Here is a 19,243-nt window from a genome sequence, read left to right on the forward strand (position 1 = left end):
AAATAATCCGCACACTCAGTCCATGTGCTTCATCTAAGCAAAACCTTATGTTTACCACCTTACTTTTGTTTATCTACTTGTATCTTAGTATTATTTTTCTTACATAATAATATATTTTATAAAAGCATCTATAAGTATATCCCTAGATAAACGCCAGTTTATAGTTTCACTTATCTGTGGTCCCGATAGTAATTAAATATAATAATTAACCATTTAAAATAACATTAAACAGAAATATCGACGGCTGGATGATTGTGAATCTAATAGTTATACCTTCATTCAATATGGAATATTTTAAAAACTGATCACACAATCATATAGATTTTTGATTTGTGAATTGTAACCCACCTGACACTGTATCTAGTTTATACAAAAGCGTAGGTATACTCACATCAGGGATAATATACACTTTATTGTCATACCACTTGTGTGTGGGACAATTGTGTCATTTTAAGGTTAGGTTGCCTTCACGTGCAGGCGGAAGTCACCAATACGTCGGAATACTAACTGACGTATAAAGAGTATTTTATATGGGCCATAGGGGATGACGATGATAATGTTCAAGATCAATTTTTCAATTTACTGGAATTTCAAAATTAGCGTTTCTCGCGAGCTGTCCTACTTGACACGTGGTGCGTGTAGTGACGTCCAGTCCCCGGGTACCTATATACGTAATATCGCGTATCCAAGTGTCACCAGAACTTGTTTTTCCCTCGAAAATCGTTATATTCCTACTTTATTTATAACACTTATTATGTATTTATGTACGCATATAGCTACCGCCGAGACCTGAGCCCACACAGATGACGTTATCCTCCGAGCATATTGTGCATGGTAGTGGGTACACCTACACTCGCTGCACGGTGCAATGTATCGTTATCGTAACACTTAACAATAATAATAATAATAATAATAATAATAATAACATTATTTGCGTGGCCATCATCCCCGACGGCGGTCGTGTGACAACGTGACCGCCGCCGCTCGGCCGTATAGGGTGGTAGTGGTAGTGACGGTACAATAGTGGCGGGGGCTGTTGGTGTAGTAGTGATGGGAAATACCCCCACGGTGTGTTCTGGACCGTACGGTGGCGGTGGCGACAGGACAACTACAGCGAACGCGGACGCCGGGCGGCGACAGAGCAGTATGTCATCGTTCGTTGACGTCACCGCGTGTCCGTCCGCGCTCTCCGCGGCGGCGGCGTCGTCGTCCGCGGAGGGGAGCGCGCGAAATTCACCTCGCGCGCGTCTGTGTGCGTATACGTTTGCGCGTGTGTGCGTGCGCGCGTCCTGAATGAATGAACCCCCGGTCGCCTTGGGCCGGTCCTCCCGTCCGTTCAACAGGTCGCCATTGGTCAACCGGTGGCCGGGTGGAAAACCCACGGTCGCGCGGGTGGGGGCCCGGCGGGCCGCCCTTACGTTTGCCGCCGCCGCTTCTGCTGCTGTTGCCGCCGCTCGGTCCACCGTCAAGACTTAAATGTCCACCGGAGTCAGGTGGCTATCTCAGTTGATCGTTTTCGGTCGACGGTGGTCATCCGTATAAATATATAATATAATATCATCATCATTGTTGTCGTCCCGTATACTGCACGCGAGTTGTTCACACTATTTGTTTAATATCGTTATTAATTTTTAAATTCAATCGTATCGTAATTTAAATATTATCCGTATACGTACAACAGACTTTTCAGTTCGTCCGGTATAGCACACATTAATTTATTATTATTGTTTTTCGATCGTTTTTTATTATTATTTTTGTTTTATCGACGTTCGTATCGACATCGCGCTCGCCGGCACAATATAACAACGTCTCTCTCGGTACGCGTGTGACATAATATTCGTATTTTATTATATTAACCGTAATCGATTGGACGTGCCTAATATTCTCGACGGAGTACGTTTTTTCACCGTTTTTAATTTTTCTTTTACACTTCGACTCGACCTCCGTCGGCCTTATGGAGTCTTACGGAGGCGCCGGGTGCGTCGATTGTTACCGAGAACACTGCAGGCAGCGAACGCCTTCGGTGCCGATCGCGACGACCGCGCCAGACCGCCGGACGCCGTCGCCACAGATGAACCGCTGCCAAACTGCCCCTAGGAGATTCGATTTCACCCGCCGTTCGTGTCGGCTTTTTATCGGTGAGTCCCCGGCAACGAGTTGTCATTATTATATCATTATACACCTAAATATGTTAACCGTACCGTACATCCCATCGAATGTGCTTTGCTTCCCATATATTGTAGTATAAGTAATTTTTCGAGCAGAATTCGCAAAGACCGTGCTGTAAAACAATCACCGCACTCATATCCCCCAAAAAGAGAATATTACAATAATATAATGTATTATATTGTGACGAACGACGATAATTTAATATTGTTATACATATAATATTATAATTTATCACACCTAACAATAATAATAAAAAAAAAATAATAATGAAAAAAATCCGACTGATCGCTGGAACCACGTTAGCGTTTTTTGTTATCATTTCTTTTGCGTGCAATGTTGTTTTGTCTGCAGCAGCCGTGCGAGCGGCAAACGACACCGGTTGCATTTCGTCCAGAGCCGTTCGAAAATTTACCTCACACCGCATATTGATGACGATGACGGTGACAATAGTATATTATAATATTAACATGCTCTTTACATTGAGTTTTTCATTAATCTCTTGATTATGTTGTCTCTATAGTCTTCATCACGATACACTTGCAACGTACACTCTCTGTCCCCGTCTTCGTATCTTTATTATTTCGACTGTTTGGACTTACTACTCTGGTAGTATACTGAACGCAGTTCGCCTACAAAAAACAATAAAAAGCAATGGCTTTTCATCGGTATCCATATTATGGACTTAGTTTATTGTCATTTGGTATATATCGCTACAAGTACACGTGTGCGGCATATTAATCGTCGACAGCCACCGTGTGCGCGACATTGCAATACGATCGACAGTTGTTACGGTTTTCGATTATTCGTCACAAGTTATATTGCGTGATCGTAATCGATCCATATGTATTTATATTATATATATATAAATTAATATTTTTTTTATTCTGACATACTTTTACAACTCGATAAGCTTTGAGTACCGCGCCAAGTGATTTTCATTCGCGTTTCGGTTATAACATGTATATGTGTTTCTATATTACATAGAAATAAAATGACGTATACTCGTACACTAATTATCTTAATGGAAAACAAATGAAAATAAAACAATCACGGCCTCCCGATAACATCGATAGTCGTCGATTGATCGTGAATGTTTCCATATACTGAACTATTAATAATTATGTACGAAAAATAATAAATCGTGCAATGTGTGTACCTCACGTCCTCACAGTACATATTAGTCGTCGCTTGACGGCGCGTCGACGTCGTTGTGCCTTTCGTGATAGCGGTATATTATGTGTTGTGCTGTCTGTGACGATGACATGGTCACTAGTTCCTAAACTGGATTAGAGATGTAGACGAATTATTCAAGAAATATGGTCGTTCGAATTGCTAATGGCCCAACGAATCCGACTTAATTCATTTATAGGTACGATTAATTAATTTTTATTACTCAAAACCATATTTTAAAAATGTAATTGACAAATAGCGAAAAAAAATTTTTTGTTTATTTTACTGGAACAAATCGTGTTTTGTATTTGAGAATAATTACATTTTTTTTTAATATGATGTTTTGTTTGTTTTTGTTTAAATTATTACACATTTATTACCGAACAAAAAAATTAACACTGTTCCAGCTATAGGTACATAAAAAATGTTTATATTTTCTTTATACATTTAGTAAATTATAATTATGGTATAATAATAGGCACTTAATATTTTATAATTAATTAATACAATTATGTATAGAGAACTATTTTTAAAATTTTAGGAATAATTATGATTTTAAAAAGTAGGTAGATTCTTGTTTAATGCATTTTTATTAGGTAGGTAACGTACGATTTTATTTCAAAAATCTGTGAGTATGTTTTGCTAATTATTTATAACAATATTAGAAAAAATACTCACTATTATAAATTGCCATGGATTCATATAAAATAAGCAGAATTCGCACTTTGAATTCGAATACAATAACATTATAATGCAAGATAATAAAAAAATAATCTTGGCCACTTAAAACAAAATTCTAAGCTATGTAGGTTTTTTTTCGTCTTGGACTTTCATGGTGGTCAATAAATTTATGTTTTACAGACACCATCGGTGTTGTAATACGATCGGTTAATCAAATGGCATCTAATAAGGTGGGTCATTTTCGACAACAATAACAAAACAGATGCCGTGTTCAAATAATAAGACATGTATTTATTATATATATATATATAGGTTGTAAATACTCGATAATACAACGATAATACTATGATATACGAGTGCGGAGTATATAGGTATATATTATATCGGAAAAATATTTACGGCGAGCACTATTTTCTATACAACGCGATAATATACCTACCTACTTTAAAACGGTGTTTCTCTAAGAGGATAACAATTAACAATTATATAATTTTTTTTCCTCCGATTCACTTACACGCACACACATTCAATTATAATAGATATTATACATATATATATATATACAATAATAAGTACGACTGATGTCGTCGTAATAATGTACGAGTTGAGATGAACAGCGGCTTCGACAAATAGGAACATTGTACATACATATAGCGCATAGCATATATATACCTATAATGTGTATACCTATCGAAGACCTATAATAATTCCCATCGCATCACCTGCAGTGGCGGTGATCGGGCAAACGGGTTAGCAAAATCGCACGGGGTTTAAGATAAAAAAGAAAAAAAAACGTTGTAAAATCGCCGGTTTGCCGTGAATTTTTCGCTAATTGCTCGCCGAGCTTTTCGAAAGAAAAAACCGCCGTCGCGTCTATGTTATACCAAACGAAATGAAAAAAAAAAAAATAATAATAAATAATCGATGCGAAAAAAAAACCTACCTGCAACTACATAATATACCTATATTATTGCAACTACTCCTCCACCTCGTCCTCGTTCGTCCTCCTCGTCCTTCTCTTACAGTCCTCTTCCACTCGTCTTCGTCTCCGTCGTCCCTCTTGTGTTGTATACCTATACTCTACCTTCGCGGCCAAAGACGTCGTCGTCGCGCGCGCGCTCGCGCTCTCAAACCGCCGCGTGTGTGTGGTCCCCGCGCGACAACAATACCACACGCAAACGACCGGCCGGCCGGACGATAATAATTAGTCAGTAATGTGCGCTGCGTGTGTGAGAGATCTGTAGCCGCTGTTCGGACGCTGCGACGACCACGTATGGACCACGACGACGGTCGGATCGGAGACAGCCCGGCGGGCACTGTGCAGACGCGACGGTGGTTTCTTTCCCGCCGCCACCCTCGTCCGCGCGGTGCGATCGGCGCGCGCAGAGTACACAATACTAATTGGGGGTGCCAGACGAAGATGCAATTTAATTAAGAGTATAGCTTAGTATAATATGTGCATACGTGCCGGTCCGCAAGAGCAATATCGGCACGATTTGGCCGATTTATAATGTTCAAAAATAGGTTTAGGTATTAGCGCTGCACGCAGGTATACAATATTGAGTTATGTATCAATTATATATGTAATATGAGACAACCGCGTTCGTTTAGGTAGTTTTCTTTTCCGATTTGGTCTTTAAAAAATTCTTTCTCTTGTTCCTGTCGCGCACTACTCAGTAGCAAACTGTATGTAATGATTATAAATAAAACGTATATAATATATTTATATTGTACACCTACACAATCAAAATATTATCCACGTTTGATTAAAATTTATTTCGTTGTTTATTTATTTTATTTTTCGTTTTTCGCAGCCGGTTCGTTCGTCATTGGACTGATCTTGGTGCCCTGCGCCATGTCTGCACCCGCCAAACCGTCAAAGTCTCCGACGCTGCCGCGCTCCATCATCGCAACCGGCACGCCGTTTTGGCACAACCCTTGCGGCACGCTGTTGACGTATGATGGTAGCGGCGGTGGTGCCACTGGCGCCATGATGAGCAGTGCCGTCGGCCACGACATTATGATGATGGAATCGGAACCGGAATCGGATTCGGCCATGCGACGAGAAGAGGACATCATCCACGGCATTGTCGTGGCCGCCAATCAGGCCCTGACGCACGCAGAACAGTTCACTGGTGCTTTCGTAAGTACCTCCATATGACACCTAAAACTATATGTTTAAAGTAGTGTTGTTGCTAAGTTTGCGATTGAATAGTAAAAAAAAAAATAACCGACGCAATATAAATTTTACGGGAGTTCTATAGATCATTCACAAACCGGGAATCATATTTATGTGGTTGAATTCCATCGGATAATAACCCTAATTCAGTCAAATATTTTAGAAATTGATGCTCTCACTAAAATATAGTTGTCATATTATGTATCGACAGTCTGTAAAATAGAAAGAAACATTTACGTTACTTTTCGGACTCTTTTAGGTTATTTTTTGAACCGAATTAGGTGTGAATTTCGGTCAGTACAGCAGTCAACAGTAATACTTCCTATTGAACCTTACTTTAACTTACCACAAGTTATAAATTCTGGTGGCCTGTCTATATTCTAATATTATCCATGATTTCGCCATCACATTACACCCGATCTCTCCCCCCCCCCTGAGAGAATAGTATAATAACAGTTAAAATATTACAGTCCGCTCTATTTGGACAAAATAATACATATAGGTAGGCTAGTTGGTCAAAAAAACGTATATACAAATGCCGTCGAGTTGCATGTAATGTTGTTATGATCGGTTCGACGTGAGCATAATATTTTATTTTATCGGCATTAATTTTAATAATAGTAGTATTATGATATTATTGTACATCGCATAGGTAGGTGTACACTAATATATTATAATAATAACATATTAATGTGATTCACCGGCGGCACGCGGCGGCGATGACAACGTGTTCGTGTGGCGCCGCCGCACGTGCGTTTCGAGTGCGCGCGCGTGCGTCCGGCTGCACCGCCGCAGCTAGAGGGGGTCGCGCGTCGGCGACGGTCGAGATGAATGAAATACGCGCGGCGGCGGCGGCCAGAGAGAATCATCGGCGGTCGATTAGAAACGGTCGTCAACGCCGCCGCCGCGGCCACTCGGGTGTTTGGGAGGTCGTATATTTTCAGGGGCGGTACCGTAAAATACGTCCGTAAAAAACTAGTTACATTGTTGTCGCATGTGCGAACAAACCGCACGCAGACGGAAACGCCGACCGGACGGAATAAAAACATAAAATATAAAATATAAATGTGCAGGTAAAGTGTATTACGAATCCGACGACCTGTGCAGGTGTATACAGTTAATAAGGATCGTGTGTGTGTGTGTGTGTGTGTGTGCTCGTTGTCTACGATATTTTTGTGGTCGTACGTTTAAGTCACCGCAAGCACCGCGAGCGTTCAACCCCCTCTGCACCAAGCCACGAGGACGTCACGTGATTTTAATAATATGCCTACGGATAGGCATAGGATCGTGATTAGCATCTCGCGATGCAGTTCCGTGATGTGTCATCGGTAAAACCTGTTGAGAATAAAACTATCATCGGATCACATTTTTTTAAATAATTTAAAATTCGTTTGTCTGCGATTTGACGGAAACGAAATGATACCACATTACCACCTGAAAAAGAATTTATATCTCATACAACTTGGCCACTTAGGGCCGTGGTTTTCTAACATCGAATTTAAAAGGGGAAATTATATCGTTTTCAGCGCTGTTTTATGTATTTCGGGAGCTCTGTGATACATATTGTCAAACGAAGAAGTTCATATACTTTGTATTAGTCATTGTATATTATAATAAATAGTCCAAAAAAGAAAAAACTCTAATTTTTTTTGTTAGGTACACACAATATTGTAGCGCTCTTCAAATTCGTTAATGGGCACTATAATATCGAATGGCTAGATGGACGAAGATATAGGTAGGGTTCAAGTTCTCGTAATGCAATGATCTTCCGACTAGGATGGTCCAATACGACGGATTTTTCGGTTGAAGATCGGTTTCTTTAATCTAATATATTATTATAACTAATAACTAAAAGAAGGTAATAATATTGTTATAATACGGACCGCGTATAAGGATTATTGTTTTTTCGAACTTTCAAACGACACTTAACCAACGATGCACCGCCACGTCAAGTTCCCACGGTCTGCACGCGATAATATGCGCCGCCGCGATGTGTACGACAATGTGTGTAAACACGAGTCGTCGTCGGTTTCAAAAAAATACATTAGTTCGCACCTAAATTATTGTTTCCGTCGTGCGCGTTTGTGTGTGTGCGTCGACGAGCCACGGTATATATGTACATCGTAAACAATATTTGTATACGATATTATATTATGTGTTGTACGGGAAAATATCGGGAAAAAGCGAGCGGGACAAAAGGCGTCGGTGGCACAGCTGCGGCGGCAGAATTATTGACGTAAGTACACTCCGTCGGCGGCGGTTGCGGAAACGTATCGGTTTTCCGTTGCGAAAACTACCGATCGAAGCCGTTTATAAGTTATAAGTAATATGAAAAAAATACATTAATCGTCGTCGTATACGTGTTGTATTATGATGTACCTGTACGGCTCGATACCTATACAAAACGATTTATTTATTCTGTCGATCGTAGCGTATACCACTTGTTGTTATTTTTCCTCGAAGTGCACCGCGAAATTACGACATCACCGCCGCCGGAACGTGCGTGGTTCATATATGCCGCCTACGCCACCGCTGCTGAATGTGTATATTATACAACTCGGGAAGTGATCAAACAAAACAAAATCTTATAATGGCCTTTGCTGCCGAGTTGTTGTTAAGATGAATAAAAAAAACAATATCACATTAGCTATATAATTACAACCCTTTCGCGTCTAGTTTTATTTATTATTATTATTATTCACAAATACGGAGAGTGACAAAATCTCAATCGCACGCGCGTGTACAGATCGTGTAAACAATAACGGTGTTTACGATAAAATTAAATATTATAATGCGTTCGGTTAACCTACATAAATACGAACTCGTCAACAATAACAATAATAATAAATATGAATATTCTGAACTGCCCAAATGATAAATCAACATTATAACGCCCACAGCACAATAATTATATAATGCGGACTCTAATCGAAATTCGACGGTAAACTTAAATAATTATCGCATCTATGATACATTATACAGTAAAGTATCGAGAACGCAAAACTCAAAAAGGATAAAATCATATTCGTCTAATACCTCAAATATAACATAATTTAAGATAAAAAGACATGAGCACTTTAGGGGCAAGGCAAAATTTCGAGTTACTTATATAAGGTTTTCGAGTTATCGCGACTCAAGTGTATAAGTATATGAAGGAAATGCTCCAAACTCTATATATTATTATATAGAATAATAAATAAAAAGTGCCAAAAGGGAAAAAATATTTTGTTTACCCCCTTACAAATAACGATGTGGCTATTATTGCGTCTCTAAGAATTCGTCTTTTCCCGATAAAAATAATAATAACAATGATATTCTTCTTTTCGTTCACTCTGATAATTTATATACCTATATAAATGGAAACATTCGTTACATCTTACATCCTATAAATTAGACGACTTTATAGAGTGAACATTTTTTTGACAAGATTTTGGATGATGATATAATCATTATTTACTAATTGTTGAATGTTTTTATTGTACGAGTATTCAAGCGTATAAATGACAATGTGTAATAACTACCAAATTGTTACCCACTAAAGTTGTCCGTGTTTTTATTTTAGAGTTCGTTTTTTCTATACGTAGACGAACACAAGAGGCATGCATAGAAAACTGACACTTTCTATACCCATAAGGATAATTATTGTTTAGAACGCGTTTAAATCAGACTAACCCAATCGAAACCTCGTTATGATGTTATCGTTTAAATTCGTAATGATTATAATAATTATTATATTTTATGCGTACGCAGTACGCACGATTTATACAAAAATTCAATGCGTTTATTTTTCTAGATGACTCATTTCGTTTTCTATCCGTAAAATTATACGCGCTATAACAATACAACACGATCAGCGGAAAAAAAAAATCAACGATAATTATTTTCGATATCTTCTAGATGTATGTGTTTATGTGTGTGTGTGTGTGGTGTATAATAAACGACGTCCAAAAATAATTTTTTTTCTGCGTCCATGCGCCGCTGCGTGGGAGAACGAAAAATGGACAACAATCACACACGCTGGGGTTTTGAAGAAAAAAAAACGCCGTTTACGTTATTTTATTCTCGTGCGTATGTTTTTGTTACACTGCTAGTAGTTATTGGCGGCACAACAACGAGAAAAAAAATAATAACGATAGTAAAAAATAACCGGGGTAAAATATGATAAATAATATTATAATATTACACTCGTCCCGTAAGTAGTTATTACAGACACCGAACGAACGGACGGCACCTGTGATTATTTTTTTTCTGATTTTTATAAATCATTACTCGACACTGTGTTGACTGCATAATATTTTATCTACATAACAAGCACATTGGAAATTGGTCTCTTACTGATGGGCCACTCGATGCAAACAATATCGAACATAATAATATGACAGACACGGGTTGATCATACTCGTGAGCTTACGCGAAAAGTGCTGCAAGCAGAGTTCGAATGGCATTTACTTTAATATACAATATTATAACGGTACGGCAAAGAATCGTCAAAAAACAACTATACTATCTGCTATTAATTAGGACGGAGTCGGTGGTCGGGGAAAATAATGTGCTGCAATGTCGACCGTGGGACGACGACAGTGCGGGGGAATTTGCGCTTAATCGTTAATATATTGTGCGCTTGCAATTATTTATATTGTACATCGGACTCCACAAATCTTATCTACAATTTTCACACTCGTACGTACTAGTTAATATTATGCATGTGTAGGTATATGTGGGAAAAAAATCAAATTCAAATCATACACTTGATAATGAAATATTATTTTACACGAATAGTCTTGCAGTTTGTGAACGTTTGCAGGTCGATTTGCTGCAATATGCTATTATAGTACGTCGACTACAACTTACAGTATGGAACGATTTGAGTGTGTAAGAAAATATTATAAGGTGCCGTTCTTTTACGAGTTTCCGGGAAATTTCCCATGCCAAAATCCTGAATTTCCTGTGTATAAAAAAGGACTCTCGACTATCTAGCATCCGAACTACTCGAATATTATATAAATGACTGGGTGGGACATCACCAGTGATTTCACAAATATAATACGATCCTCATATGCTTATTATAGCACTTTATGTAGACTTTAAAAACCCGATATTATAATATGACACTGTTTGAATGTTATAAGTGATAAGTGATAGCATAATATACGGAGACAGGCATATAGGTTTAATGATAATATATATTTATAGATAAGACAGAACAGTAAGGACGTATATTAAAATATGGTTAATGTATGGATTGACTTATATAACTTATTATTCGTAGTGATGAACGCTCCAAACAAGGATTTGTGTTCTATAAAATAGTATATCATATCCATTCTTATTAATATGCATTACGAATAGCATGTTATGAAAGTGTTGTATTGTCCGTCGCCTCTTAAACTATCACTATATAGTAAGACACGACAGGCATTATATAAAAATATGACAATTATAATATTATAATATATATTTTGAATACGATAAAAATAAACACACTAAACGACATGAAAATTAAAGATAAAAGCATTGCGATCCGCGATTAGGACCGTTACGGAGTGCGCACAATCTGCCCCCCTCCCTCACCCGTCACATCTCCGACCGCCGCCGCCGCCGCGACAGACGCGTCACGCGTGCAGAGTGGCGCCGGTCGTCGGCCGCAGACCGTCCGTCGCCGTCGGACGCATTTTCAGCGAAATCCCGGCGGGCCGTTTCTCATTCATCGTGCACGGGCGGACCGGCCACGATAGTTGCCATAACGTCGTTACAATATTGTTGTGTTGTCCGCACAGCTCGGGTGACAGCGTCGGCGGAAAAACAAAAGAGTTTTCCTCGAAAACCGTCGTCGCGCGCGCGCGCACCGCAACGCGCATTGTAATAACATCAATATCGCTCGCCGCCTTCGGTTATCGCGCGCTCAGCTCTTCGTACGACCGGACATGCGATGGTCGCACAACATTGTTATAACGACACGACAACAATAACAATAATACTGCTCGATAATGATGTGGGCTGGTACCGTACCGTGTTTCAAACGATGCCGCCGACTGGATTCGACAATAATTTAAAAACAAAAAAATTTTTGCTCATTGTTTTTCTATAGACCAAGCGCGGCGGATATAATATAAGGACGGTAGAACATAATTTTCATAGACGAAATTCCTTTTTTATTTGTATCATTGTCTATAATGTTACACTGCAGGTATTATGCCTAACTGTATGTCGGATCTACATTGACGAGCTTAGATTATTTGATCGGAAGGAGGTGGATATTTGACTATTTTTAGACAACTTTATGACAAAAGAAAATTGCATTGTCGCATACGAAAAAAATCAATTTTCATTTTGACAATATATTACAATAAAACAATAGACAAAAAAAGCCAAATTAAAAATCTTGACATCCTACCCCAGTCCCACGAGCAACCCCCTATTTCGGATCATAGAATAATATCATATTATGATCGACAAAGTCAAAAATAAACCGACACCGATTTGTCTGATTATGTTGTAAATATTTTTTTCTCGAACAATAATTATACTCCCAACATGGTCATATTATGCATAACACATTTAACATTATAATTACACGAGTACGTGAATAGTATGATAAATATTGACGTTATTATATTACACTCGATTATAAAACGATAATAATATGACATAACGAGTTCTCGCCGATTTGTTATTAAATTAATTTTTTTTCGGTGTAACTTACATTAAACACACAGACACATATTATATTATTTAGTTAATATTATTTACACACCCGGCGAATGACGGTTAAGTTTCTTTTATCGTTTCGACTTTGTTTTCAAAACTAAAATCGCAATTATACTATATGGTGGATTTATAAAAAACGCACGTCTTATGCATTTAATGTATGATATTATATAGGTACAATAAACATGTATAATACTCAACTGTTGCGATTAAAACATATATTATTATGCATTGACTCATGTTAGGTATGTGCTATAATTGTGTAATAATAATTATGATTGTTTTTTTTTGTCTCACACTCTCATATAGTAACTACAATATTCAGACGAGTACCTACTTGCAGTTTATTGTTGTCCTTCTCAATAACTTCGATTCGGTGGTGTTTTTTTTACAAATTAATCAAGTCCACTGAGAAAATAAAATATCCCAACGTGAAATAAGTCACAATCGTTAATATATTGTATATAATATGGCACCTATTATAATCATTATTCTTAAATAACATCGTTTTATTATGGGATCGTATTAATGTTTGGTTTTATATTATAGTCTATAGATGTTGTTGATTTTCTTCCCTCGCACTAAATAGTCACAATGCATACTATTATTTTGTACTCAGTATATTAGAAACCGTTGACGCGACGATATTTCCGAATTAACTCCCAACAAAGTGTTACAGTACACTGTCGGCCTACCGAATATTATCGTTATTATTGTTTTGGGGGGTCACGTTTATAAATAAGTTATCGGACGCGTCAAAAAACAAAAAAATATATAAATTATTTGTCGTACAAATTGACAAGTCATAAATTTCACGTAATGTACGAATGAAGCGTAGGGACAGATTGTGTACAATGTATAGTGAATGGTAAAAAAAAATCTTACAAACGCCCAATAACGCTCATCGAAATCGATCAATCGATCGTCATGGTCGCTGCCAGGCGCCTGTTACAAAAAAAACCCGGCCAAGGCAAAAAAAAATATTAGAACAATAATAATATAAATAAATCGTCATGGTCGCTGCCAGGCGCCTGTTACAAAAAAAACCCGGCCAAGGCAAAAAAAAATATTAGAACAATAATAATATAAATAAGAGACCAATCGGAAAATGATAATTGTACTAGGTATATCTATATATTATATTCTAACGGGCCTTATATACAGTGCACATCGTAAGTATGGGCTTCAAAATATGTGCGCATACATTTACTGAAATATTATTATTCGTATAGTAATTGTAATAAAGTAAGTCGTAATAACAAGATATAACTGACCGGTCTGCAGTATTATTCAGGGGATAATGGTGGGAGTGACGGTATACCGCCGAGTATTATTGTTTACAAATTTAAGTATTTAAAAAATGAATTTATAACAACAACAAAAAAATCGATTTTTTTTCTTAAAATTCAAAACCGACGACGGACACGTCGACGACAACAATATAACTGCTACAAACCGTCAACTCATCACACTTCACGATCCAGGGGCTGGTTGTTGGATTTTTTCCGACGCGATTACAACTGGCGCGTATTGTGTGACCGAGATATAATAATATTATATACGACGCTGGCGTTAGTGACATATATATATATATATATTATAATAACGATATAACTACCATAATATTATTTCGTGTTACATAATATTATTACATCAATACCGGGTGATTCTGTTAGCAAAGAACACTCGTTATTTAAAAAATATTTGAAGGTTTTGAAAATATTGTTTTTACAAATGTATACAAACTATCTATATAAAATATATTTTTACAGTTTTTTAAGTTTCTACTTTTTTAACGGCGACGTACAAATTGTAATTCCTTATTCCAAAGCAGATTCGGATCTTTTTCTTATTTTAGCTAATCGTAAGGTCTACAGGAAGCACCACCGAAAATAAAACGATACGTAAACTCAATATTTACTGCCTTGTTTAATATGCGTATAATATGTTACCCTCGTAATAATAACAATATTATTATTATTATTATGCTGCGGATGTTTATGGGACTTTTCCTCGGTCGTTTTGCCAGCCCGAGTACTACGGTGTGTATACGACTCTGTAATCGCGGTGTACGAGCGTGAAAAAAAGTCAATTGGCCACTCGTCGTATTGTTGTATTATGAGTATTGTCATTATGTACACGAGAGAGTGAGTTTAATAATATGGTCGTCGTGCGGTCTCGTCACCCGCCGCGCCGCCCGTGTTCTTTAATCTCGGACGACCGGCCGCGCCGACCAACGGTCGTCGTCGTATCATTAATAATTATTATATTTTCTGCACACACACCACACATACAACCGCTATAATATGTGCGCACAAACCGCAAATAAAGATAAAACAAAAAATAAAACTTCAACGGCCATAAGGATAGTTTATAATACGACATAAACGCCCGGTGGTCGTATAGAGAGCGAAAAAATTCGATGGACTTTTGAGCGAGCCGCGACGCGGTACACATAATTTATGTACTTATGCTAGTTTGATACGTATCCCGTTAGATTTGACACCGGACTTTATCGTTATTACCCATTATATTATGTTGCTATATAAAAAGTTTGATAAAAAAAAGTTTAATATGTAGGACCCGCCACCCCTATTTTCTGTAGGTACATATCACCGACTTATGTATATGTATATAATACATGTGTGTAATAAATAAATATATTGTTACCGTCATGCTCTAACCGAGGTGAATTTTTGTATTCTGTTTCGCGCAGGTGATCGAAACGTTTCACGTGGACGTCAAGAAAAACCACGATCACTGGAAAGGCATCACGCTCGACTGGCTCGAGCTGTCCAAGTACATGCCCAAAGCGCTGGACGTGCCGCTCAGCAAGCCATATCTGGCCAGTCTGACGTTCAGGGACGTACTGCACGCCGTGTACGTTGGTATGCAAAACTTGGCCGTGGGGCTGGAGCAAGTGGCGTGGGACCAGGACCGGCAGATGCTCCCGTACGCCAAGTACTTCAACGAGACCACTTTGAAGCTTAGAACTGTAAGTATTTATTTCACGTGCAGTATATAGGTGTAGTTAATAACTCTGTGGTAAAATAGAGGACCAACCTAATCGTAAAAGCGCCATTTCGTCTGGGTAAATAGGAAACTAGAAATGTTTTCTTTCTTTCACTTGGAAAGCGTTCAGCCGAGTTCGCCCCGCACGCCGAGTGCAACGAGTCCTGCAGACGTTGTGCATCTCGTGAAATACCGTGTATAATCGTAGTAAAACGATACGTTATCATGATGTTTTAGATAAATAAACGTCGTGTTAAAAGTGAATTATTTAGTTTTGCAAATAAATGTGTAGGTATCACGATTTAAGATATCTATCTTAAATCGAGGTAGGTATTAACCAGATTGATGATTGCCTATAGTATAAAAATGTCAGCGTGAAATTTAACATTCAAATTTAATACCTGCCACTGAGACGGTGCTTAAAACACCGTAACTATGTATAGAAGCACTCAGTTACCGCTCTCAAATCCTCTCTTACCACTATATAATATTATAACATGACGTTGAAAACCGTTTGGTCGAAGAATGCGCGATCGATAAATTGGCTAAAAAATAAAACATTTTTCTTGACGATGATGTATAATAAAGTAGATACATAATAATATTCGAATGTGATCGCTCGCACGTATACCAATTACTATGTACGGTACACAATTTGTTTTTTTTTTTTGGCACAGTCAAAAATAAATATTACATTATCCTGTCTCTGGCGCTCCTATAATAATATTATTATTATACGTGATAATTAACGTACTTTTTTACAACGGGCCATGATGATAATATTATGTACCTATATAATACCGCTCTGTTATAACATTATGGTCCATCGATATTAGTACGATATTATAATATGGAAATAATTTACACGTTTGTATAATAGTATTAATAATGGCTACCTCCTAGCCGTGATGTTTTTATTTTTCCTATGGCGCTACCGGAATCACCGTGCAAAAAAACCCATCATCTCTATAAACGTATAATAACATTATATACCTATTATTAATTCAATGGTTACACCGATAAAATAATATTAATTTTCGACGCGTGAAAATTAAAAAAAAGAATTAGCTCTATTTATTATTATTATAATACGTTTAGCCGCTTAAATATCACACGTGTGCGCATTATAAATAGTTAACCGTTTAAACACGCGTAATCACGATGCCGGTAATAATATAATAGCGTAGATTCGTAACCATTAGGTTAGGTTGTAAATCGTTTCGAATTATTGTCAGTCTATAGTTTTCTGCTATGTTACATACGTACCTAGGTTTATAAATACAAGCCGCGAAAAAAAAATGTAATTATAATATATTATACGTTTTTATCGATTCAAATATAATTGGCGTTTTTTTTTGCGTATAAATATTATTATTATTGTACTTAACACGATGAGCGGTGATGCGAGTACGGAAGATAGACGAATACGCCTCGACCCACCCTTGTAATCTATAGATGGTGTTTAAACATTTACCGAGACGCTCACTGTTGATAACATATAATTTCGAAATACCTATAATATAAAGCGTCTATTATAATATAGGTACGTTTGTCCGTCCGACGGAAATCTATTACTATTGATTGTATAATATTATAAAATCAATGCTATTACGAACCGTTGGGATACGCTATTCCACGTATATTGCCTCGAGCGCCTTTGTCTCGGGGTTATCATAATAATATCTATTTGGCGTTTAAAGTCAGCTGTTCTCGGCTCCGGCGTGGGTTGCCATTAATTATAACTGCAGTTTTAAATAATAATATACGCACGGCGTGTTCTTTCGATAGACCTTAAAATATGTTCAAATACGCCAGTCGCAGCCGGAAAAACAAAATCAATTATATTATCGTTTATTTTAAACGTCTCGCCGAAAAGAGTAGGTGTCTGACACCCAAACACTGCCAATTGCTATGGTATAGGCACTATTTGTCTGCCCACTGGAGATTGTGCGTTTTGCAGTCCGTTGTTATCGTACTATTTTAATTCAGATACAGATATAGTTTGATAACTAGGATTTTGTATCAAAATACATTTTCGAAAAAGCATTTATGTAGTCTAAACTTGTAAAATACAAAGCAAATTCTTTTTATCCTCTCCAAAAGTCAAAACAGTCATTTTAATACAACTATGGTACTCTTTATTGCGTTTTTGTGGGAATGATTTTAAAATTATGTAAAAACATGCATTCAGGGGAAAAAACACAACAGCTAGGGCGAAGAAACAAAATAAAGCGCACTTCAGAAACGATTTTATACTTAAGGATTACCTTTCTACCACAGTCCCTGCCAAAAAAACATTTTCTACAAAATCCTAGCCTAATGGTTATAGTATATAACGTATATGCGTAGAGGGCACCTGTGTTTATTACAATGGTACTATCTTCATCGTAGGTCTATCTATCTGTACTAAAACGGTTTCGTTTTGAATTTGTTTTCTTTCAGATCCTGTGCGAGGTGTCGATGGCAATTTACGAAATCAACGATACCCCGGAATCGCACGTATCCAGGGACATCATGCCGATGGAGTCGAGGATTTCGCGTGACAACCAGTCGCTCAGGGACTGGCTAATACTGCGCGAGTACATGACCAGTCTCCAATACGTGATCGAAGCTTTCGGATACCTGAAGACGAAAAGATAATAGACGCGTCCTGATCGCCACTGCCGCCGCTGTCTCTGACCGCATAACACATCATCACCGCTGATACATATTATTATTAACTATTATTGTGATAAATATTCGTCGTCGCCACTCGTTCTCTTTTCCGCACACGTCACTTATTATTACAACATATATATAAATTATTATTATTATTATTATTATTATTATTATTATTATTACTATACTATACATATGACACTACGGATACGGACGCCGCGCGTTAACGTTTAGTTAATTACGTGTAAAATTATAATATTTATATTGTGCTTAAATGTTTAATATTATCAAACGTAAATCATTCATCCCCATCTCTACCTCCAGACCCTCCGATTCATCCACCGCTACCGTTCCCACCTCCTCGCCATCACCTCGTTCCAATTGTTTTTCGTATATTATGCATTACGTAAAATAGTTTTAAGTCATTATTTGTTTTATGATTTTGATTTATTCGATTTGTTTTTAAACGACCCGCGCACTAGCGTACAAACGTATTATTATATTACCTACCGCGTACGTATATTATCATATTATTGTAATGTGTATTATATCTATAGGTAGTTAGATATATATATTTTTTAGTGTTAACAATTTTTTATTTACTGATTTATTTATTTATTTATTTATTTATTTATTTGGTACCTTTGCGTATCCAGACTGTTATTT

The 19,243-nt window shown here is 37.4% G+C and overlaps 1 protein-coding gene across 2 annotated transcripts; it reads left to right on the forward strand.

Annotated features, from left to right (window-relative positions):
• Nucleotides 1-1,184: 1,184 nt before the first annotated feature.
• On the forward strand, nt 1,185-19,055 carry LOC111039381. Of its 2 annotated transcripts, none has more exons than XM_022322887.1 (4): nt 1,185-2,138; nt 5,835-6,163; nt 15,624-15,902; nt 18,362-19,055. In XM_022322887.1, the coding sequence occupies exons 1-4, from the start codon at nt 1,955-1,957 to the stop codon at nt 18,557-18,559; spliced, it is 990 nt and encodes a 329-aa protein (XP_022178579.1). In that variant the 5' UTR covers nt 1,185-1,954; the 3' UTR covers nt 18,560-19,055. The 2 variants fall into 2 exon arrangements, with proteins under 2 accessions (XP_022178579.1, XP_022178580.1); XM_022322888.1 differs by lacking the exon at nt 1,185-2,138 and adding an exon at nt 3,283-3,538.
• Nucleotides 19,056-19,243: the final 188 nt, after the last annotated feature.

Source organism: Myzus persicae, unplaced genomic scaffold, assembly GCF_001856785.1.
Source record: "Myzus persicae strain clone G006 unplaced genomic scaffold, MPER_G0061.0, whole genome shotgun sequence".
NCBI classification, from domain to species: domain Eukaryota; kingdom Metazoa; phylum Arthropoda; class Insecta; order Hemiptera; family Aphididae; genus Myzus; species Myzus persicae.

Excerpts from the sequence above, each read along its gene's own strand:
- LOC111039381 (XM_022322887.1), top strand. The coding sequence starts at position 1,955 with ATGGAGTCTTACGGAGGCGCCGGGTGCGTCGATTGTTACCGAGAACAC. Across the intron at positions 2,139-5,834 it reads TTCGTGTCGGCTTTTTATCG|CCGGTTCGTTCGTCATTGGA; the intron begins GTGAGTCCCCGG and ends CGTTTTTCGCAG. Across the intron at positions 6,164-15,623 it reads AACAGTTCACTGGTGCTTTC|GTGATCGAAACGTTTCACGT; the intron begins GTAAGTACCTCC and ends TGTTTCGCGCAG.